This window comes from Saccoglossus kowalevskii, chromosome 9, assembly GCF_978046115.1.
Source record: "Saccoglossus kowalevskii chromosome 9, keSacKowa6.1, whole genome shotgun sequence".
NCBI lineage: Eukaryota > Metazoa > Hemichordata > Enteropneusta > Harrimaniidae > Saccoglossus > Saccoglossus kowalevskii.
Window position 1 is genome coordinate 10,398,241 of NC_140649.1, and position 25,329 is coordinate 10,423,569.

General features: G+C 34.0%; 1 protein-coding gene across 4 annotated transcripts in view; it reads left to right on the top strand.

Annotated features, from left to right (window-relative positions):
- LOC100367211 (oxysterol-binding protein-related protein 9-like) overlaps positions 1-21,393 on the top strand; it is a 44,707-nt gene extending 23,314 nt beyond the window's left edge. For 2 of the 4 annotated variants that reach the window (XM_085503148.1, XM_085503150.1), the window contains 13 exons: positions 3,969-4,097; positions 5,677-5,694; positions 7,243-7,453; positions 9,781-9,902; positions 10,942-11,101; positions 11,956-12,142; positions 14,319-14,403; positions 14,827-14,937; positions 15,851-16,055; positions 17,042-17,120; positions 17,444-17,535; positions 17,850-17,985; positions 18,155-21,393. In XM_085503148.1, the coding sequence (XP_085359274.1) occupies positions 3,969-4,097; positions 5,677-5,694; positions 7,243-7,453; positions 9,781-9,902; positions 10,942-11,101; positions 11,956-12,142; positions 14,319-14,403; positions 14,827-14,937; positions 15,851-16,055; positions 17,042-17,120; positions 17,444-17,535; positions 17,850-17,985; positions 18,155-18,544 (1,925 nt within the window). In that variant the 3' untranslated portion in view covers positions 18,545-21,393. The remainder of the gene's footprint in view (positions 1-3,968; positions 4,098-5,676; positions 5,695-7,242; positions 7,454-9,780; positions 9,903-10,941; positions 11,102-11,955; positions 12,143-14,318; positions 14,404-14,826; positions 14,938-15,850; positions 16,056-17,041; positions 17,121-17,443; positions 17,536-17,849; positions 17,986-18,154) is intronic. The other 2 variants (XM_085503149.1, XM_085503151.1) reach the window with 2 other exon arrangements.
- The last annotated feature ends 3,936 nt before the right edge of the window (positions 21,394-25,329 follow it).

Here is a 25,329-nt window from a genome sequence, read left to right on the forward strand (position 1 = left end):
TATTTCTTGGACATACTTTGACTGATTTTGTTCAAGAAAATTGTCTTTACTCAGTGGGTAGCTCGAACAGCATGCTGAATACTCTCCCAACATTTAATTATAATTTACATTTTTCACTTACATGTACAATTAACACAGTAACTAAAAACTGGATAGAAACAATGATTTGTTATTGTTGTGATCACTCAAGTATTTATGCTTTGACCTCCGTGTGTTTGTGTGTGTGTGTGTGCGTTCGTACCTGTATCTTAGAAATGCCTGGACCAATATTATACATATGCACATCAAATTGTTTCACGATCTGATTAAAGATGGCCGAATGGTGGCCATTTTTGTGCTAAAAAATTATCAAATATCAAGCATTTCTGGCATTTATGGATGGATTTTGTTCAAACTTGGTACATGTACATACATTATTCATTACAGGTTTCTGATGCACTAGCGGCCATTTCGTTTTAATGAATGGGCTTCTAGAGCCATGTCTCTGACATGCTTTGACTGATTATGTTCAAATTTTACATATTCATTATACATGTATTCAAAATTGCTGATTTTGTTTTAATTAATGCTGTTCCAGAGCAATATCTCTCAATACTCGTTTTATTTTAGGAGTTCTCCTAAATTCAATTTCAGTATTCTGTTGGATAATATGTCTTATGAACTGTACAAAACCCCAAGTCCTTGTTATGCTTACAGGAGTCAGCGAGAGATTCATTGCGAATTATACACAGTGTATATACAAAATTACGTTTGAACCTGTTATGCCAAACATCTTGGTAAATCAATTTTCTCAGTGTCTTTTACATCTTGTATAGACATAGTCGTAAGATCTCCAGGTTTCACAGTGTAGCAATTGGAAATGTGATCTACCACTAGAGAGCGTTTGTTTGTTTTTTCCCCCACTGGTGTGTGTGATGCACTTGTATCCCAGCAATCAACAATTCCTTATGAACATTTTCCTTTCTGGGGTTCTCAATCTGATAATTTTTGTTCACTATATGCTAGGTCAGGGTGAATATTGTGAAATGAGTTGTGTCATTATTGTTTTCCCCACAACACTTGTACAACAAAGAAACAGAATTGTTCACCAAAACTGTTCACACTTTTATAAAATATTATTTACGATGTAAAAATTATTAGCGTGTTAAGAAAAATCGTCAAAGTCAAGAGCTTCATCATTATCTTTGTTGTTAAATGTGTTCGATTGTATGAAAGCTCTTGATGCAAACCAATTTTTGCCATGATGTTTTTCAGCATGATTTGCACTTTAACCCTTTGACCTGACAAGTCAAGTATTTTATTAACCGATCAAAATAATATGACAGAACCCCACACCCTCCCCGTGGCTTTCGTTGCGTATGGAAGTTATTTTCACGAGTGATGCGGTGTATCCTGCGGCCGTACAGCAGAATACACCGCATCTCGAGTGAAAATAACTTCCATACGCAACGAAAGCCACGGGGAGGGTGTGGGGTTCTGTTATTATTACATATGTTCCATGCTTTATTATTTCGTATTAAAGAAAGAACGTGCAAACCGGGATGGAATTTAGGTCGGGGAACCCCATTGCGCATTAATATGTTCTAATATAAGTGTTACGCCCTAGCAGCGCGTGTCAGTGTAGAACACGCCCGGAGACCGCGTGTCACTGTTTGTTTGAAATTAAAATAATCAGGCGTCTAATCTGAGTCACTGTCCAAATAAATAACTCGTTGACGTTTAGTTGGGACCACGGCAGAACCAGAACTTGAACTGGACGACTATGATACACAGTTTATGTTGAAGTTAAAAGTTCCGCCACAGAATTGTGCATTGGCAAACATGCTGTGCAACTGCGGTACTCCACAGACGGGATGACTTTCGTCGACAGCGGTTGTCGCTTAGCTACACGCTACAACTTCGTGTGTGATGTTGCTTGCTGGTCGTGGATTGACTGAGTCTTGATTACCTGTTAAAATGTTGCTCTTTTGGCGTTGGTAATTTTTATTTGGAATTGAGTAACGCCGCAACGTCGCCAGCAGAAACCTGGTATCTCGATGCTGATGGTTACGGCTGCATAGTAATCGCTGATTTCACTGCTGGTGGATCTTCTGAGAGCCCTTCAAGGTTTATAAAACTCAGTTTCCAGGTGGTCAACATACATTAAGTTCTCCCAATCGTGGTATTCTATGTGATGTACACCTGACATGCCAAAAATGTTGTTGAACGATTTGAACTGGATAAAAATAGCAGACGAAAATGGTTTACAAAATAAAAATAGTTCGGTAGCCAATGAAAATACCATGTTCATTTGCATATCGACCGTGAAAATACCGAAAACATTATTGCATGGGTGATATGCAAATTAGTTTGGGCCAAAATAAGTGACTGCCTAAAAGTACCATGATAATGATTACTGTTCAAATTTCATTTCACTCGACAAGTATATTCATGTACCCCAAGGGGAAAATATCATACTTCTAAATATTGTTTATTCCGAAAAACTGTACTCCTGAAGGGACTACTTTGTTTGCTCTCAGACCTCGTTTGCATATGGGTTGTGGAAATACCGATTTTGATTTCAGGGACGAATCAAAATAAACTGCAGTACATATGTAATAATATGTCGTACTGACACAATTTTCCAGAAATATTGGATTATTGATGATGGCATTTTTTTTACAAGACAATGCAATTACCGATTTTTAAATATCTGGCTCAGATTCTTTTTAAACTGGTGGTATGCAATTTTTAGCTACAGAACAGAACTCTGTTCATATTGTCTATTGTTCATTTTACAATTTCAACTTCTTCCTGAAAATGGCAAGTTTGCTTGCTTTGATACTTTGTATATATACCTAGGGAATAATACAGTTACTGTACCTTTCTCAGAATTTTTTATTACGTGAAGATTGTCAGTTTTGGTAAAAAATGCTCTTTTCAACTTCTTTAAAATCGCTATCCCAATTTCTTTTATATTTTGTATGCTGGGTTGACCTCTGATAGATCTGATTTTTCATGGTAATAAGTTTAGTTTTCTAGTCTGTGGCATTGAATTTGTAATAATTACCGGTACCCCGGTATTGTACAATCAGTGTTGAGTATTTTTTGGGGTGAACAATTATGTTGGATTGTCTGCCTTACGTGTTTCGAATACAAAACTATCCTGACAGTATTATTAAACTTAATTAAAGCTCTTTAATTTTGTTATGGTTCAAAATATGTCCGTCCCTTACTTACCTACATCCAGAGTATTCACTGGATTGGGAGACAATTATAGGTCTCCATCAGGAGACATAATTCCTTGATACAGAGACATTTTTTAACAATCAAAGGTTGAGGTTCATCAAACTCTACATTCATAAAGGGAAAAAAAGAGTAAAAGTATTAAAATTGAAAAATTCTTATAATATTTCAACCACATTTGTTCTAGAAAATTTGTTTGGGAGATTTATCAAAATAAAGCACTCTATCCAACATTATGGGAGAATATCTCCTTGTTTGCAGATAACCTTCATTTCTAGGATACAGTACCTTGCTGCATATATAGCAAGTTTAAAATTGTAATCCTGTGTGAACATGTTAATTTCAACATAAATATTTCTAACTGCCATTGAATTATTAAACTTTTAAAATTCATTTTTATTAAGTCGTTCAGATAGTCTAAAAACACTGACTATTAATTTCTACATATACAGATATATGGAAATTCAGTCATCTCTCTAGCCATTCAAAGTCATTTCCTGGACAAAACATGGAACACGTCTTAAACAGTTTCTTAGGCAGCTGTGCAGGCCATATTTTTATTTATACTTGAAACCAGTTTTTATAATTAGATTCACAATGGCCGACTGTTACCCATTTTGTGTTTTTTTCTAGTGTCCTTACCCACTTTTCAGACACTTTTTAACCAATTTTGTTGGTACGGATTAGAGACCAAAACAATCAGCCTTATCCGGCGCATCTAATCGTGTCTTTATATTCACCAGAACCATCAGGGTTATCTGGCTCAACGAACAGCATTGAGGAGGCTGTGGAGTGTGTGGAAGATATTAAAATTGGTGATGGAATAAACACTAAAGTTATACCTAACGTGGCAGTGCTGAGTGTTGGTGCAGGTAATGTACCTGTTACAGCTCATTTATGTGTACATTTCCATTCAGTGAATACACACCATTCCACCTAATACACTAACTGTCAGCTTTAACAACAATTTGCCTCTTCCACACACCACAGCTGCTCGATAATATATAATTTATTTATTATTTTGTACAAATTCTGAATTGGAATGTTCTGCTCTGTGTTGTGTTCAATATGGTTCTTACTCTGTGTCGTGTTTGATATGGTTCTTGCTCTGTATCACGTTTGTTATGGTTCCCACTTTATGACGTGTTGGACATGGGTCTCGGTCTGTGGTGACAACAATATTGAATCTCGGCTGATAATTCCAGTCCCTAACCATGTCTTTCTAATATGTTCATCTCTAACGAATCTCAACTGATGCTGCTACCTAACAAATTCCTGCTGACAACAATTACAAAACTAGTCCAATCCAAACTGATACTGATTCTATTCTCTTACCAATCACGCTTCCAAATGACAAAGATTTCAGTGTTAACCGAAATCTATCGAAAGATTCCAGTATATAACCAGTCGCTACTAGTAAGCCCCTAACTTAATGCATAAACGCCTGTTTTTTAATTCATAGTCAGAAAGTTTTCAGTTGATCGTCAAGTATATTCAAAATATTCAATGTGTTTAATTGTGTCAAGTGATAAATGGTTTGGTGTCAATTCTCAACAATTATTTCAAACTTACTGAAGCATGCCATATTGTTAATTTGATTTCTAATATACATGAACATCATAACTGTCAATTGATTTTGATTTCACAACCATTATACTATTCTCCACCCTTTGATTCTTATTTGTTATATGCTCATTGCAGAGTACCATATCTTGTATATTCACTCATAACCACAGTTGGTCTGAAACATTTCCAATTCATGGTTTCATTAGGGGAAATCATACAGCAATCTACATGACCTGATTGGCTATGCACTTTGGTTACATTATTATACATACACACATGCTTTTAAGAGTCATGTTTCTAACCAGCTACTTTCCAAATCTGGTTCCTTTACTTCAAATGTTGGTGAAGCAGGTCTCAAAATTACGATAGTAGTAGCCCAAGACATACAGATTACCACATCTGGTTCACACACTACAATTGGCAAATGGTATGCTAACTAGACTTTCAGAAATTGACAAACAATTTATCATAAAAAAAATGTAATTCATGAATACTGATATATTTGTGCAATTAAACTCTCGACAACACAAATGCATATTTTGCAACTAAAAATAACTTTGAGCTGCCCTGTATGCAAGACTGCAACCCACATGGGCTTCTGGTCTATTCCCTAATTAGCCGTGTTTAGTAATTGACATTGTTCAACAAACTGAATCAACTATTATGCGTTTGGTGTGTTATGCTGGCAAATTGTATATGATGATGAATATTCATGAGCTATTCATGAATATTCATACATGCAGCATTATGCTGGTAGTAGTATGGGACTAGTAAGCAGAACTGTCGTGACACATAAATATGGTTTTAGAGTGGGTCTTATAAAAGTCGTCTCCACATAATATCCTCCTTTTCGTTTTTGTTTTATTTCTGAAATGCCGACTTTAGAGAATAATATTGACGCAGGTATGTTCATTGTCGACAAGTTGATACTTTGTTGTTAAACAACGTAAATAATGTAATTCTATATCGTGTTATAATTGTATTATCTCACTCATGGATGCCACCTTCCCTGCATTCAAAATTATTTGTTTGAAAATAATTCTGTGTTTCTGTAAAATACTTTATTTTAGCTGGAATTAATTTTCACCGAAAAGACCTTTTGGGTGTTTTGTAAGGAGTTTTTATTTTCACTAATTTTTGATGAGTTCAATGTCAAATATAGGAATGGAAGGTATTCACTGTATTTAATTTTTACTATTAAATCACCCCTTCAGCGAAAATGTATTCCAAGTGAAAATATTGTATTTTACAGTACTTAATCATCATGTAGTAGAATTTGTTTTGACTGTTCATCCCTGAAATGTTCAAATAATTTGACTGCATGTCTACTTGTGTATTGTATATTATTTGTTTGCCAACCTGCCTGCTGACCTGCCTGCCCAAGCAATTGTTGTGTTAACTTTCCTTCAACAAAACATTGAAATCACTGCAGTGTTATCAGCGGCAAACATGGATGTTGTGTTTAACAAGGATAAATTATGCAATAACAGTATGTGTATGTGTGAAATTGTTTATGTTTGTCTTCATTTCAATTTAGTTCAGAGACATCCTCTTGGTCTGGAGTTGAAATTTTAGTTTGATTTCACACATTTTACAGTTTATAAATAAAATTGTAAAAAAAATTCTATTTTTCCAACTTGACAACCTGTATAATTCAATAAAAAATAAAAAAGTTTTATCCATACTTGAATTGAATAACATATCTTTTGTAAAACACACACTTTCTATAAATGTAATATTTTTCATGTCAGATTTTGTTAAATATATGCACAGTCAAGTCATAAGAAAGACCTAATGAAATATGTTATGAGTTTTCTAACGGAAAATGCATTTACATGTTTTGGTTGTGGTTTGTGCTGGATGTCTGCTGGCTAATAATCCAATCTTTTGACACTTTACAAATGTATGTCATTGCATCTTCACTGACTGTTAGAGATTTTTAATTTTTCAGACAATATTTTATAAAACACCAATGATTGCATTATATTATGTATTCCCACAGGCTATCCTATATTTTGAACCAATCACATTGATTGCATCAGAAGTTACCACTTGTTGTTTATGTTGGAAAATTTGGGTGACAAGTTTTGATCCATTATTGACGTTGTAGTTGGCTAGTTCTATACTAAAGCCATAAAACAATGTTCACTGTCACTGCTTCGCCACCCTGGAATTCTTTCTAACTTTGTAATTCATGTTTCTGGCCGGTGCTTGCATCACACTTTTTCATATGTTCCTTGTTAAAATTTTAAGTAAATGTAAAAATATATTACATTTTTTTGAAAAATCAAATCACAATTTTTTAATGCCAATTTTGAAATGCACAAAAAAACATGTACGTACATGGATTTTATTAATTTTTGCCGAATCTATTGCCAATCATTACCTCTACCAGTACTTGTATGCTAGTCAAAGTTCTTATATTTTTTATTACTTTGATTGTTCTTTTAGGTGCAGCAAGTGATCCTGTCTCTCAAAGTCATCAAACCAGTCCTCCTATGTCACCAATTAAACTTTCGTCAGTGCCTGCAGTCTCTTATTCCAGTCCCCCTATGTCACCAAATAAACATTCATCAGTGCCTGCAGTGTCCTATTCCAGTAGTGATGATGAGGAAGATTTCTTTGATGCTGATGAATATTTATATTATGAAGACACTCAGTGGTAAGTTATACATATCAGACAAATTATGAGTGAGTGTTATTGATGTGTCCACAATTAAACAAAATCAGAATACCCGTGCTATTAAATTGGATTAATTGCTCACCTGAAACAGCCTATCTTCAAATATATCGACAGTCATGACCAGTAAGTCATGTAATCAACATAAAATGGCAGGTACGTGTACCACCTTCAACCAGTTAGTTTCCTTGCATATTAATTAGGTAAATTGTATAATAATTGATTTTTAAAATGTTTCTTGTATACAAATGTAGGCATATCATATTTTGTAATTTAAATAGTTTATATTAGTGTAGAATTATTCTGTGCACTATTATTAGCTAATTTGCATACTGATTAATCGCCTGGAATCCAGCCATTCTGAGTACAACCAATAATGGCCTGGTGAATTGCTATGTAACTTTGTAGTCTACACAGAATTTCATGTCACTACTGAATTCATTACATTACCATGGCAATACACATGCGAAAACTGACCTGTTGGTAACTGCATCCACAACACTTCAGACCAATTTATTGGTCTATTATTCATAGATTTTTAACGGTCATAGATGGCATCTAGTCTAGCTAATTAACTATTTTCATCAAAAGTAATTAAATTGAAACTTGGTAAAAGACAACTGCTTATCTAACTTGTATATTTAGCTGAAATGTATAAAGTTGAATCTCTGTTAAATAGACCAAAAATAATCTGCATATTTAATTATCTAACTTGCATAATTAGCTGATACATGTATGTGGCATGTGTCTGTTCAAAGGAGAAGGATACTTTTTTGATATACCATACTTCAGAAAAAGTGAAGTGGACATGATAGATCTTTGTATTTATTAGTCCCCGTTCGGACGCAGTCCGAAAACGGGGACTTATGTTTTGCCCTGTGTGCGTCCATTCGTGCGTCCATGATCACCTGTATCTCGAACATGCATGGACCGATTAAGTTCAAACTTCACTCATACATCACACATTGTATGGGACATATGCACATGCATTTTTTTCATGATCCGATTAACGATAGCCGAATAGCGGCCATTTTAAGGCCGAAAATGCATCAAAATCGCACATTTTCACCATTCCGGACCCGGATCTCAGTTATGCATGGACGGATTTTGTTCAAATTTGGTACATACATTAAACATAATAGGACCTTGATGCACGTCATTTTTTTTTTGGATCGGGTTCGAAATGGCCGACTGGCGGCCATTTTGTTTTAAAGAATTCAGTTCTGGATCCGTATCTGAGACATGCTTGGATTGATCGAGTTCAAACTTCACACACACACAAGGTACATCATGTCACAAATATGTATGTGCATTTGTTTCATGATCTCATTAACGATAGCCAAATGGCGGCCGCTTTAAGGCCGAAAATGCATTGAAATCGCACATTTTCACCATTCCGGACCCGGATCTCAGTTATGCATGGACGGATTTCGTTCAAATTTGGTACATACATTAAACATAATAGGACCTTGATGCACGTCATTTTTTTTTCGGATCAAGTTCGAAATAGCCGACTGGCGGCCATTTTGTTTTAAAGAATTCAGTTCTGGATCCGTATCCGAGACATGTCTGGATTGATCAAGTTCAAACTTCACACACACAAGGTACATCATGTCACAAATATGTATGTGCATTTGTTTCATGATCTCATTAACGATAGCCAAATGGAGGCCGCTTTAAGGCCGAAAATGCATTGAAATCGCACATTTTCACCATTCCGGACCCGTATCTCAGTTATGCATGGATGGATTTTGTTCAAATTTGGTACATACATTAAACATAATAGGACCTTGATGCACGTCTTTTTTTTTTACGGATCAGGTTCGAAATGGCCGTCTGGCAGCCATTTTGTTAAAGAATTCAGTTCTGGATCCGTATCCAAGACATGTCTGAATTGATCAAGTTCAAACTTCACACACACATGGTACATCATGTCACAAATAGATGTGTGCATTTGTTTCATGATCTGCTTAACAATAGCGGAATGATGGCCATTTTAAGGCCGAAAATGCATCAAAATCACGTATTTTCACAATTCCAGAACCGGATCTCAGTCATGCATGGATGGATTTTGTTCAGATTTAGCACAATGTGTTGTACATATGCAGGTGCATTTCGGTCATGATCTGCTTTGAATGTATATGTCACTCAAATATGAACGGAACGGAACGGAACGGGGACGTGTCATTGACAATGACTTGTTTATTTATTTATTTATTTATTTATTTGTTTGTTTGTTTGTTTGTTTGTTTGTTTGTTTGTTTGTTTGTTTGTTTGAATAATTTAAACCATTATTTTGATTGTTTTAGGGACTCACCTCGAGATGACTCTCCAGTTCAGTTTTTGGATACAAAAGATGTTGAGGTGAAATCCCCAGATCCAGTGACGGCAACTCAGATGTATGAAGAGGATGATGACGAAGATGATGAACGTAAGTTACTACAAGAAGTCGTAATAGACAACATAATTGACACTGATGTTCACAGCATCTAAAAACATGCACAAGACCATAAAAGATTCTTAGCATAAAAGTATGCAGAGGGTGTGGTATAATTGAAGTCGCGCAGATAATCACACACAAGGAAGACAAACATACATTTCTGGAACTGAATAATCCAAATGAGTTGGACTTTGGAAAAATTTATTAGTGTTTGTCTCAAGCTTGTATCCTTTCTTACCTGAGTGTCTACTGCATTCTGTGATACAATTGATTGATGCACATATCTGTGTAAAATGCCTTAATTGTTTTACACAGGGTTTGAATAAGTCCTGTGCGATGATTTAATAAATTTGGGATTGTAGGTGGTGTAGACAGGACACTGATGTGTGACATTATGACCACTCTTGTTCATAATATAGTCAGAATAAGGGGTTGTAATCAATTATTAGTATTTCACACTTATGTCTTAATGAAAATTCCTACTTTGCTAAGCACTTGATGTATCTGCTATGTTTACACTGCAGCCAAACCCACCCTGCCAGGTTGTTAATCCCCGTTTGAAGGCAGTCCAAAAACGGGGTCTTATGGATTGATCTCTGTGCATACGTGCTCCATGTATGTGTCCAGACCTATATCTTGGTCATGCCCAGACCGATTACATTCAAACATCACACATACATCATATAGAATAATATACATATGCACATCAATTTGTTTTCCAATCTGATTCAAGATGGCCGAATGACAGCCATTTTTGTGGTGGATCATCAAAATGAAGCATTTCTGGCTTTCCGGAAACTGATTTGATGATCAGATACAAGGTGACTGAATGTCAATCATTTTAATGTTGAAAAAATCATCATAATCAAACATCAGCTTCTGGAAATATATCTCTGACATGTTTATGTTCCAACTATATTACTATAAACAAAACCATATATTTTAAATTTGATAACTAACAGGGACTATGCCATGCATGGCTTGTTTTACTTACCATACCTAATCTTGTATTTAATATTTTTCCCTGCAGTGGACTGTGGTAAGCATGGAAGTGTGATTACACATTTATTGTCACAAGTTAGAATAGGAATGGATTTAACTAAAGTTGTACTTCCTACATTCATACTGGAACGAAGGTCTTTACTAGAAATGTTTGCAGATTTCTTTGCACATCCTGATTTATTTTCAAAGTAAGTATGTTTGTTTGTATTTCTTTGAAGAATAAAATATTACATTTATGAATTATTGAGGTGGCATATAAACAAAATTGCTCTTTAATTATAAAGTTAGAACACTGCACGATAGTAAAAAATATTGTCATTTTCTTAATTTTTACATATTTGCTATTTCATGTAGGGCTACAGAATCGATTTACAAAACAGAGTGAAAAAAGCATTTTTTGTCTGTTTTAGGGCATTTCATCATTGTTTCTTTTAAAACCAATACATGTATATTTCAATCTCAAAATTATTGTGCAAAAAATTTATAGTGCCTTGCATGGTATTTTTTGATCTCTGGAAGTACAATGTAGTACAAAAAATTTTGAGTGAGTTTTTATCAAGGAAATGTGTTTTCATTGTGGACTATGGAAACCGTTGCTAAAATGTGCATATTATTTTATCGTTTTTCTCCAAAGCAGATTGACAATGAACCAAAAAAATCCACACACTGTTGAATACTAAAACCAATAGTTGTAGGTAGAATTTGACATGAAATATTGCTACTGCTATATGTGCTATTATATTATACCAGTATACTGATGGTGGTAATTCATCGATTTGATTGGTCCAAACACAAAATTTGCATACCGGGGGTATGCATATATTGGCTGATAATGCATGGCTAAACCAAGTGGCCCTGGAACATGAATTGACTACAGGTTTAATGCGGAAATACATAAAACCGGTAGGATTTGATTTTTAGGGAAATAAAGTGGCTTAAATATATGCACACATGTAAAAAACAAACTACCGGTAAGCGTTCTACCTTAAAAGTACATATCCAATTGGAGTGCATATAAACCCAAAATTATGTTATTTTATAGTATACCTGACTATGAAGATCCTAAGGACCGTATTGTACAGGTGACAAGATGGTTTTTGTCTGCGTTCCATGCTGGTAAAAAAGGCTCCGTAGCAAAGAAACCATACAATCCTATTATTGGAGAGACGTTGCAGTGTTTTTATGATGTATCAGAATCCAATGGTGAATACCATGAACCAGCAGAGGATGTAAGCTACTTCATTCAGCCTACTGGATACTTTAACAAATAATTATTATTCAACCTTTTCACCACCAGACTTTCTCGCCCAAATCTGCACTTTTTGACTCCCGTGTGCGAAGCACAAAAATGAGTCTTTGCAGTTACCCTGTCTGTATGTCTGTATGTATGTATGTATGTATGTATGTATGTCACTTTTTTTGTTCCACCGTTATCTCAAGAACTACTAATCAAATTTTGATGAAACTTGCACATAGATGCTCTGGGATAATGCGCAGAGTTGATTAAGTTTTGGTAAAAATCTATGAATATTAATTACCTAATTTGCATGATAATTAGCTGATTGTTAGCTGTTCCAAGACTGTTCCACTGATATCTGAATAACCACTCATTGGATTTTGACGAAATTTGGCACATGGATGCTCTGAACTAATGCGCAGATTTGATTAGTTTTGGGTAAAAATCTATGAATATTAATCACCTAATTTGCATGATAATTAACTGATTTTAAGCTGTTCTATGACTTTTCCACTGATTTTTGAAGAATCACTCATTGGATTTCAATGAAACTTGGCACATGGATGCTCTGAACTAATGCACAGATTTGATTAGTTTTGGGTAAAAATCTGTTAATATTATTAATTACCTAATTTACATAATGATTAATCAATTTTCGGCTTTTATATCTCAAGTACTAATCATAACATTTCAATAAAACTTGGTACATAGGTGTTCTATGACACTGCACAGACCTGATGGTTTTTAGGGTAATATCAGTACATATTAATTACCTAATTTACATAATTAATTAATTTTCAGCTTTTGATATTTCGAGTAGTAATGATCATGTTTCAATGAAACTTGGTACATAGTTACTTGAGGACTGTGCAGAGACCTAATTAGTTTTTTGGTAAATATTTGTGCATATTACTTACCTTATTAGCATAATTAGTTAATTTTCAGCTTTTCACCTGATATCTCAAGTACTAATCATCACATTTCAATGAGACTTGCGACATAGATATTCTAGGACTATGCAGAGACCTGATTAATTTTGAGATAAAAAATTGTGCCTATTAATTACCTAATTTGCATAATTAGTTAATTTTTTGCTGTTCTATGGCTGTTGCACTGATGTCTAAAAACCCCTCATTGGATTTCAATGAAACTTTTAAATAGTACCCATCACATTTCAATGAACCTAAGACTATGCACCATATTAGTTTTTGGTAAATATTTATGCTTCTTAATCACCTAATTAACATAATTAATTAATTAATACTAATATCACAAGTATTGATCATCACATTTGAATAAAACTTGGTACATAAATGCTCTAGGACAATAGACTAATTTTGATTAATTTTGGGTTAAAATCTGTTCATATTAATTCTCTAATTAGCATAATAATTAATATTTTTTTGGTTATAATCACATTCCAATGAAACTTGGTACATTGTGCAGACCTTATTAGTTTTACACCTAAATCTGTTCATATTAGTTACCTTATTTGCATAATTAGTTTTCAGCTATTCCATCAATATCTCAAGTATAAGTAATTTTGAATTAATTTTTAATGTGTCTCCAAAACTCTCAGCACACGGGAGTTCTTTCTAAGCTTTCTTTGATTTCTTATATTCTTCAATATTTCTGGAAAGGAACACTAATTTCGAAGCCAACAGACAAAATTTGAGTCACTTTTCAGTTTAGACTAAAAAAATTGGCTATTGTTGTCCCAAACAAAGAAAAATGCAGATTATGAATGGGACTATTTTATGATGAGAAGAGGGAACTGGTGGTGAAAAGGTTGAATGGGGATAGTCATTTTCGCAAGGTGACATGTTTTATATATGGGCGCAATGTGACAAAATTTGAAACGTGAACTTATCGACAACCATTGCTTTTTAATTTACTATGCTGCATGTCAAGTTTATATAATGACACATGCAGTTTGTTTAGTGCTTTGAACAGTATCATTTTTCTCAACTGTTTTTAATATGTTGTTGCACATTTTTCTCTGATATCTTTATCAATTGTGGGCTTCCATTGCGTACAAAGTTTATTCAAATTCAATTTGGATAGTTTCTGTTCGTAAATTGTACTTGAACTTTGTATGACCTTGCTCGGTACATCATTTATCTGCATAATTTTGTACTAGAGTCTAAATTCAAATTATTACATTTTAGGAATTAGTTCCTGATGGTCCAGTTCCATGGGCTACAAAAGACCAAGTTACGTTTCTAGCGGAACAAGTATCCCATCACCCACCGAGTAAGTATGAATTGCTGAGTATCAAGTACAATATAATGTCCTTGTTGATGAACATATAAAGGGGCGCATTCTTGTGGCACATTCTACCACTTCAAGATTAAAATGAAAGTAATTGATGTATGTATTGTGTATTTACGTATGTCATATTTTAAATATAGACACCGAATTTTACAAGTCAGGAAAACTGCAAAATTTCATTTGGATCTTCCTGTTTAAGATCGTCATAGTGACTAGTCCTCTAAAATTATCAAATCACAAAAATTTTCATCAGCAAAATTAAATCGATTTACTGTATTGTTCCTTTTGGTCTTAACGTTGCGTCATCATACAACGCAGTGCACTCAGATATGTTATGTAAATTCACTTTTTATTATTTGTTTATGAAGATATTCTAATCATCATCATCTCTTCTCTTTTCTCCAGTTTCTGCTTTTTATGCTGAAAATTACAATAAAGGTTTATCAGTTAATGCCCATATATGGACAAAATCAAAGTTCCTCGGTCTTTCAATTGGTGTTGAGATGATTGGCCAGGGTAAGTTCATTTTTCAGTTACACAGTGTGACTGGGATACTACCATATTAGTAGAGGTCAACAGGATTATGATTAATATCTTTTCATAAACTAATTATCATTTTTTGGTGTTTCTTGTCATAATTTATTAAGGAATGATACCAGCAAGACACATTTAATGAGATTGTTGTATTCGCTGAAATAAACTTGAACTAAATGCTGAAATAAATGAAAAACTTTGCCAAAATGCATTCCAATATTCAAAATGGTAGATCCAAATTGTGCTTGAGAGCTGAAAAAATAGTCAAAACATTGTATGAAAACATATTTTTGATCAGATTTCGTCAAACTGTGATTACAGGTTGACTAATTAATATGAATGATTTCAAGTTATGAAATTGATAGGGAATGAGAGAGCTGCATCAATATTTTACTTTAGTGCTATTACTCAAAAGTTTCCATTATGTTTTACCAGTGACAATTTATCTAATTAGTATGTTTGTCAAGAAATCACTGTGTGTGCTGTTTGAAATTGAACATCTGGCAATAAATAAATGCAATGGAAACCTGCATACAATGCACTCCAATCAGGGGCCTAGCAGTGAAAAACAGATTTCTGATTGAATTGTTACATTATATACTGTAGTAGGCATGTCTATTTTGATGTTATGCTTCTAAGTTTATTTATTGTTATTAGATTTTAAACAAATGATTTCATATATTTCATATATCTGTGAAAGGTGAAAGAAAAGTTGTTGGTCTGTCTGATTTTGAAATGTTCCACTTCTGGCCTCGCCCTCTGGTGGCAATCTTTTGCTAAAATTTGCCCAATTTTGTAGCCATCGTTTTTTTTTGGTTTTTTTGAAAGATGACAAAAGATTAATTGGACAACTACATATTCTAATCCCTGTGTGTTATTTTATACTTTATTTCAGGTTGTCTGTCAGACTTAAAACATGATGAAGAATACATGGTGACATTCCCCAATGGTTACGGTCGGTCTATACTCACTGTGCCGTGGTTTGAAATGGGAGGTAAATGCAGCATTTCATGTGCTAAGACAGGGTTTGCGTCTACCGTAGTGTTTCATACTAAACCGTTCTATGGTGGCAGTAAACATAGGATTACAGCTGAGGTTTCGTAAGTATTTGACTTTATGTTGATTTGGTATTCATATGGGTGTTTATTTTCATATTTTCCATTTACTTGAAAGTCGTGATGAGTTTGTAGACATATTATCTCGGTGAAGACTATCATAAGATGACACTGGTAATCATTTCAATTACTTTCGTCTAATAACCAATCCCAAATAATTGAGACTGTGTCTCTACCTCTACTTATTGTACATAGAATGTCTATAAATTCTGTATAGCAATATTTTTACTAGGTGATTTGATTCCCTGATCTACACGTGTATTCAGAAATTTAAAGTTTTCAAATTTACTCTGTACTTTGTATGAAATCTCTGAATGTTAGTTGATTACATTCTACTTTGAGTCTTGCTCAGACTGTTATTTACACATCGTATTTAGTTTATTTCACAACAATGACAAAAACTGTATGATCTGCTTTGCCACTCAAGTTGTAATTCTCTGCTTTTTACCTCCGCTGCTGACTTTGTCAAGTGAAGCTTATCATATGAGTGATTGTCCATCGGCATTCATGTCAACTTTTTATTACTTTCTCAACTTCTCTTTGAAAACTACAATTCTTATTGCTTTGTTACTTGGTGTATATGTACCTTGGACAGACCTCTCTCAGATTTGTTCATTTCGTGATGATATCTTTAAGTCTCTAATTTTGGTGAATATTTTTTGTCATTTTTGGTAAAAAGTGATATTTTCGACTTATTGTTGAAAACCACACGTCTGATTGCTTTGATATTATACATATTGTCCATTTTGTAATGATATCTTCAATTCTTTAATTGAAATGTGCATTGCTAACATCGGAGCTATCTCAGCCGACAGGCTGCTTGTTTCTCCTTGCCTTGTTCATTTTCTCATTGTGAGTTTTATTTCTTTTTGTTTATTCGGTTGCTAATATGATATCGTAATATTTGTGACTAGTATGGAGGGTATCATTCTGTTACACTAAACCCAGTTTGTTGTTTTTTGTTTTACCAGGCATGTGTCAGACCGTAAACCTTTCCTGACTGTAACTGGGGAATGGAATGGTGTAATGATGGCTAAATGGGCTAACGGGGTAAGTGTTCTGGATATTGCTATGTGTATCTTTACAGTGTAAAGAATATAAATCATGGATTGTAAGTGTTTCATGTGTGACATATTTACGTAATTACGTAATTGTTACGTAATCATGTTCCATATTGAAAAACTTTACCAATCTACTAAATTTTTCATTTTAAATAAGATTTAAGAGAACTTCCTGTTGTTGGAATGTTGGAAAATTTGTAACACATGCTAAAAGTTGATACAAAATGTATGTATTTGACTCATGCAGACCAATGTGTACATGTTTGTAGTATCAACACATGCTAACAGTAGATATGTCTTTGACTCATGCAGACAACAGAGACTTTTATAGACACAACAACTATGAAGACTTATAAGAAAAAAGTTAAACCGATAGATCAACAAGGTGAATTTGAATCTAGAAGGTAAGATCTACATGTTGATGTAGAACAGTAATAAATTCTGCAGTTTTATTTTCTGAAAGGTAACGAAAGTTACTGATGTTTGACGGTTATTGGTCCATTCATATTAAAATCTTTTTTTTTTAATAGATTGAACAATAATTACACCTCTGATATTGAGTTTCTCTATTAGAATCATATTTCTAATCACAAAATCACCATTGTAATTTATGAGAAATTTTGTATGTGTTTTAATTTTCTTGTGATGCAAAATTTTTAACAAATGCCATAACTTTGAGATGCGGATCAAGATGGAAATAATCAAGTATACCTTACAGGCTATGGAAGGATGTTACTTACAATTTAAAGATGAAGAACATGGATGCAACAACTGCTGCTAAACATAAACTGGAAGAAAGACAACGTGCAGAACGAAAAGAGAGAAATGAGAAGAACATTAAATGGCAAACAAAGGTATTTTCATTCAGTCTTTTCGTTATGCTGGTTTCCAAATAATCAACACTTAGTAATCTCCACCATTTACCTATGACTTGTACTCGCATCACAATACAAGTACAGATCTGTTTCTGATTCCTGATTTTATTTTGAAATGATCGATCAAACAATATGTTTTATTTTTCAGTATTTTTATGAGGATGGAGACAATTACATTTACAAGAAACCTTTGCAGAAACGTTTAGACGAGAAACTGCAACAACTTGAAAAAGAAAAAGAACTACAATTACAACAACAAAAGAAAGAGCAAGCTGCCCTGCTACACCAACAGCTTCAGCTCCAATTACAGCAACAACAAGTACAGATGCAGTTAGAGCTGCAACAACAAGGACAGCCACCAGCTGCAGTCCAACCACAAGAGCAAGGATCGACAATGCAACCAGTACTACAAACACAATCTGAACAGCTGACTGCAGCTAAGACAGATCACAATGCAACTGAATTGTCAGCGGATTCAGCAGCATGTCATAGTGGTGACACTTCTGCTACCCAACAACTGCAGGATCTCTTAGGTTAACTACAACACTGTAACACAATGTTGGCAAGTGTCACTGTAATTGCTTATGTTGCAGTTTCTGTTAGGCATGATGGCATCGTGGTATGCTGTGGTAATTAATATTAGAAAGACATTGGCTTGAGTAAAAATCTTTAGTGTTGACTCAACAGGAAATTAAGCATTACCTCATGAAGCTAAACACATGTTATAGATTCTTCCAATATCTTGACTTTTTTTTATTACATTAGAAAAAAAATGGTAAGATAATCATTGCAACTATTGCAGTTTTTATGACCTTCTGACCAATTAACAATTATTCCTGGCGCCATGAAATAATGATTCTTGTACCAGGGCTACTATTTTTAAGATTACTATTAGAAATTAAAATTTCATTGAAGACAAAAAACAAAATTATGTAGCCATGAAAATATCAGCAAGATGTCAAATGTGCAGCTTTACATGGATCAAATGATATCAAATAGTTGGCATTCCCTGAATCAAGGGATGTCCTATGGATGACTTCACCTGAATCAAGAGATGTCCAATGGGTGACTTCACCTGAATCAAGGGATGTCCAATAGGTGGCATCACCTGAATCAAGGGATGTCCAGTAGGTGGCAGTACCTGAATCAAGGGATGTCCAGTAGGTGGCATTACCTGAATCAAGAGATGTCCAATAGGTGGCATTTCCTGAATCAAGAGATGTCCAATAGGTGGCTTCATCTGAATCAAGGGATGTCCAATAGGTGGCATCACCTGAATCAAGAGATGCCCAATAGGTGACTTCACCTGAATCAAGAGATGTCCAATACATGTAGGTGGCATTACCTGAATCGTGGGATTCCAATCGGTGGAATAATCTGAATCATGGGATGTCCAATAGGTGATTTCACCTGAATCAAGGGATGTCCAATAGGTGGCTTCACCTGAATCAAAGAATGTCAAATAGTTGGCTTCCTCTGAATCAAGGGATGTCCAATAGGTGACTTCACCTGAACTGGGGAATGTTAAATGGGTGACTTCATCTGATCCACGGGATGTCCAATAGGTGACTTCACCTGAACCGAGGGATGTCAAATAGATGGCCTCACCTGAGTCAAGGTATGTCCTATAAACAGCTTCTCCAGAACAAAGGGTTTTCTCATTATTTTAAATGCTACATGCTCAAATCACATGATCTTCAGATGATTGATACTGCTTTCGTTGATGGCTTTACCAATCATATTTACATTTAATAGCAGACCAAGATTGTGTTCATTGACTAGCGATGATCAACAACTCAAAGATGTCAGAAAAGCAGAATAATTGTAGCCTAGAAATAATCTTATCTGAGATTTATTGCGGAGTTGCCTGCCGTTGATGACCTGCATTCAAAAAGATAAATGTAGATTGAACATACAAGTTAGACATATACATGGATTTTCTAGTAAGCTGTTACACTTTTGAATCCTCTCCATGCTATTGCAAATCTAATGTAGAGTAAGAAACTGCATGGTATTGTCATAAATCTCATGAACAAAGTGCTACGTCTATTCATTAAAGATCTATGGTTTTATATTAAGTAAGTACAATTTGTTGAAAATCTGAGGTTACTTATGACGAAAGTACAATGTTTTCACATGGGGATGTATTTTTTAAAGTTCAAACAAAGCTATGCAGAGACAGTGTATCACTTATTCCTTTTAAAATGGTGCTTATATTAATGTAGAATTCTTGTATATATATCATGTAGACGATTATGTTCATTCTTTGTATTTTGTCATTCCCCAGGAATGTTTACATACTTAGAATTGTGTAAACAATGTTAATCTGCGAAAAATATTTTGTTGTCTTGAAAAGGTTAGGGGAATTAAATGCATCACTGCATTCGTTAAGGTCTTTCAGTGGTGTACAAAATGTTTCTAGGTTCCTTACATGTCACAATGACTGATCTTTACAAATCATTATTAGTAATATTCACTTAGAAAGTTGAGGTCATCTGCACTGATCGCATCTTTGCTGCTAACTTCCCACATCTTTCCAATACATTAATATAAGATTTTTTGTTTTGCATTTTAATAAAATTTCAAACATCAGCAAGCTACACAACTGTCTGATGTGATCAATTTAGATGGTTACAGTTGTAATATTTTAATGTATTTAATTTTTGTCTTAAGCTCACAATGTATTAAATATAGCACTGACATTTCTATGAATTAACACTATTACACCAACGGATCAGGGACCAGTTATGAAATTTAATAAACGTTTCTTGTCTGTTTTAGGCTTCCACATGAACTTTTTTCCAAGTCATTGATTTATTTAAGTACCATGTTACTTTTATATAACTTGTATTCGTTCCTTCATGACCTCCTTGAATGGAATTAGTATTTTTGTATCATTCAGTATCGTAAGCGAGTTGTTTCAACAAGAAATGTAAGTAAATAATGGGACTTGGGACTGATAATGTAGATTTATTATGTTCCCATGAAATTATTCATGTATTCATAACCAAACGCGGCCTAAGTCAGGTATGGTATGTGGTATGCCAAGTATTAGAACACTGTAGTATATGTAGTAATCATTTTATGTGATAGTATGGGAGACTTTGAGAAACCAAAAGTGTGTTAGTATATGTAGCCCAGTTTTGAAGATGAAAAAGTTTGTCTAGAATGTAATTAGTGAAAAGTATTCATAAATTTAGTTTAACTGTATAATATACAATAAAGCATAAACTAAGTAGTGGCAGTAATCTAAGTCTTTTAATCAGCTGTATTTTGTGGTTATACATAGATTTGTGTGCTGTACAGTGGCTATATACTGTAAGATTGATATACACAGGACAAATACATTTATAAAAAAAATACTAAATAAAAATGCTATTGCAGTAATATTCTCTCTGTCGTGTTATATTGCTCTATTCTGGGCACATGTATCAATGTGAAGCTAGTTAAAATATCGTTTCTGATTGGCTATCCAATCCAAAGACCAATCAAAGAGCAGCTATCGTATCAGTATTTGTATATAAAAAATAACTTACCGAGATGTGTTCATTAATGGATGCTTCGTTGGTTACTGCTCACAGTTGTTTAACCAGGCCTGGTTGAGGCCAAGATGGAACCTTAAAAGGCAGTTGTGATAAAAAAAAAAGGTATGACCATTATCCAAAACATGGTATACTTACTTTTTTATCCTTTTTTGTGACAAATGTGCTGTATCTTCTGTCTGCATTTGTAAATTGTGTATAGGAAAGAAACGATCCGAGTCATCAGTGAAAGTCAAACTCTCTTATTACGACTCGACTGGAACAAACTAGGAAAAACTAGACACGAGACTTCCACAATGAAGTATGCCATCATTTAAAGTATCATAATAATCCTTATTCTCATCATCATTCATATGCAAAACTTGCATAAATTTGATCGTTAATGTTACTTGAAAATAAGAGATATGAAAACAAACCAAAAAACCTCATCCAAAGTCATTAGTAGAAGAAATTGGAGATAGCAACACAGAAAATGAAGAATAATAGAAACTTCTTTTACTCAATTATTGCACATTTTGTTTCACTATCATGTTATTTGGTGCAATTCTTCAGTACCGCCAGATTCTTCTGTCCATCAATGATGACTTATTTAATTATTTCATGGGATATGTGAGTTACCGAGGATTTACCTTAGATATTCAGACGTATTGGAGAAGCTAGTATGCCTTCAAGTATTGTGTCCGAAATATTGAAATCGTCACTCGCATTTGAGAACTGATGTTTCAGAGATTTCAAAAATAAACCATACGAATACATTAAATTATTTCAAAATATTTTATTCATAATCATGCAAATATATGTGGCGTTTCAATACGAAATTCGTGGAATAGCTTATACTACTTATGTCGATTGCTACATGATGGTTGGATAAAGAACCCAAACGAAATGTCTAAATATCTTTCTGGGTTTATTTTATTTGCATTGTTTATTAATGAATATCTGTTTTGTCATTCAGAGCTCATTCACTGTGCCATGTAAATTGTTTTCAAAACTTTTAATGTTACTAGCGTACATGACGCCCGTTACTTTTGAAATCTATTCAAATAATAAATTCTATAGTTACACATTAAGGTTACCCATATTTTTGCTAAACAAAACAAACATTTTTTTTATCGTTTGTCAATTCCAAATCAACCCCGAAGCTAATAGTATAAAACATCAGTCATAATCACATTTTTTTGGATACGAGATATTGTCTTTGATGCTTTTAGGTATTGAATTTTGTATGTGAAGGTTTTTTGAAGCCATTGCAAATATAGAGCCAGACAAGTCAAGATGAGTAGTGTTTGTCATTTTGTTAAAAATCTTATGGTTGATAGAAACAGCTTGGTGGAAAAGTTAAGTGTTTTTAATTTGCAATTTGTTAATATAAACAGGAGTATGTGCGTGAAGTGTCATCATTTTTTAACAAAACGCGTAATCGTACTGACATTTAAGAATCTATAACGGGAGCATAAGTACAATATACAGAATTATTCAAGATTATGTCTGATTGGCAACCAAACCCTAACACTAACAGTCAGACCAATCAGAGAGCAGCGTTTTTTTATGAATCCGGCCTCGTATATATGATTCGGCTCAACTGGAATTGCATGGTTCTGATGTAAACGTACCTTCCTCAAATAGTGGTAACTGGATAACCGATTCTTGCTGTGGGTGGTGATATGTGAAAGCATTCCCGACATTACCAGTTTAACATACACTGCATTGAAATGTTTTCGTACATCTAGAAGTGGTGATTTCTCTATTCATAACCAACCTTACAGAGGGACGATATACTTGATTGGTCTTTGATATGTTTTGCCTAAGTATCTTTGTGAAATATGAAGCAGTATTCGTGTTGCAGGAATTGTCGTTTATAAATGAAACTTTCATCAAATTGCCTTTCTAGACTAATTAATTAATTAAATAGGTGGATCCAAAATGTATTCATAATACATTTTGTAAATGTTTTAACCAAATACCATTATCTAAACAAACACAAATGTGAAAATGTTTTTCATCTTCTTTTGTTTACAAAACTGGACTACGGTTATGCACTTATGTATGGCTTACAAACTAAGCATATAAAACCACTCCAATATTCCCAGAATGCAGCCGCGAGAATTATCATTCGTAAGAAGAAACATTACCATGTCACACCAAAAAAAAAAACACGAAAATTTACCCTGGCTTTCAGTTGAACACAAAGTTAATTTCAAAATTACAAATAAAATCGATACATCGCCTTCTCGATTTCAGCTAAATGCTTGTTACACATTCCAGGCTCGGAACACGTGATTTCACGTGAGCAGCAGCTCGTATGTGGAACACATTGCAATCAACATTTCCTAAAAAACCAATCATTGACAATTACATGAAAAATCTGAAACTTTCATTTTCAATAGAGTGTTTAACATTTAACTAATTGTACAGCGCCAAAAAACAATACTTCATACAGGATTTTGGTGATATATAAAGTTCAGATGTCTAATCACTATAACCGCTATGCAAATTTAAGTGGACATGTACCAGAGTACATTGTAAGTTGGTTCAGAAAGATGTGTAGATTTAATAAAACGCAAAGTTAGCGTATAATTAAGTAGGCCACTGTCGTAAATCAACGGACTGCTTTAAGGCATAGGTCTAATCGTTAATGATAGCGGCCGAGTACGAGTATTTGTCACGAATAGGACAACTCTTAAATGTTTGTTTTTTTCTTCAGCAACATCGCAGGTTGTGTGTTGTTACAGTTTGCATGTGTAACTGATCAATTTTCCTAGTACAACGAACAAAAACAGACTAGCTACTTTAACTGTTGCCAAAAAAGCTCCTATTAGAAATAAAGACCATGCTTCGAACAATGGGAATGAAATGAAAAAAAGGCCCTATACTCAGATGGTTTAATAAATCAAACACTTGTTTCATGTAAAACGTAACCACGTGTGGCAATCAGCTGATATTATATTGTTTAGTTTTCAAAGTCATAATATTTACGCATGTTCATTGCATCTTTCCAACATGCAGTCACTGACTTAAATGTCCAACCAATTTAAAATTCTTTCGTGGCTTCAATGTTGAACATCCCGCTGAAATTTGTTTTACTATTACTATGTACTTATCTATTGTATTGTCTTTGGGTTTAGAAATGTTTAGAATAATATTGTACAAAATACATGCCGATAAATAACCAGCCCGGTATTTGATTTTGACGTTTTTTTTTTTTTTTTCCAACGTTAATAATAATTACAGGTAGTGTATTAAATGATCGAATGTGTGTGTTAAATGATACAGATGATATTCAAAAAATCATTTGACGGATCATTTGATTAGTTTACCCATTACCCCTTTCTTTAATGTCTTTAATGTCTTTAACTAACCGATTTAAGAACATTGCATATTACTTTAACCTTGTTCCGATCAGTTTCAAATTTCAGGGGACACCAGAACGTTAAATGTCTCATAGTTTCTATGTGTTATCGTTTATTTTTGTGAAGGCCGCTGTTTGAGATCCTGACTATTAGCATTCCTTATATCCACGTGAAGTAGTAGTGTGACGTACCATGCTATATAAGCATGGTTTGCCATGTACAAGCTTAGTTATTTAGCACACCCCACCAACCCCTAGTTATCTGTATTAAACAGGCTAACTCCCTTTTGTTATGAGGTAATTGCAATGTATTACCATACATTGTATTCCTAACCAATATATAATTACGTTTTAACATTTTTAATATGGCAAATTCTTACATTTGCCCTTCAATTTGGACGATTTGAAGTATATTTATGACAATTATTTGAA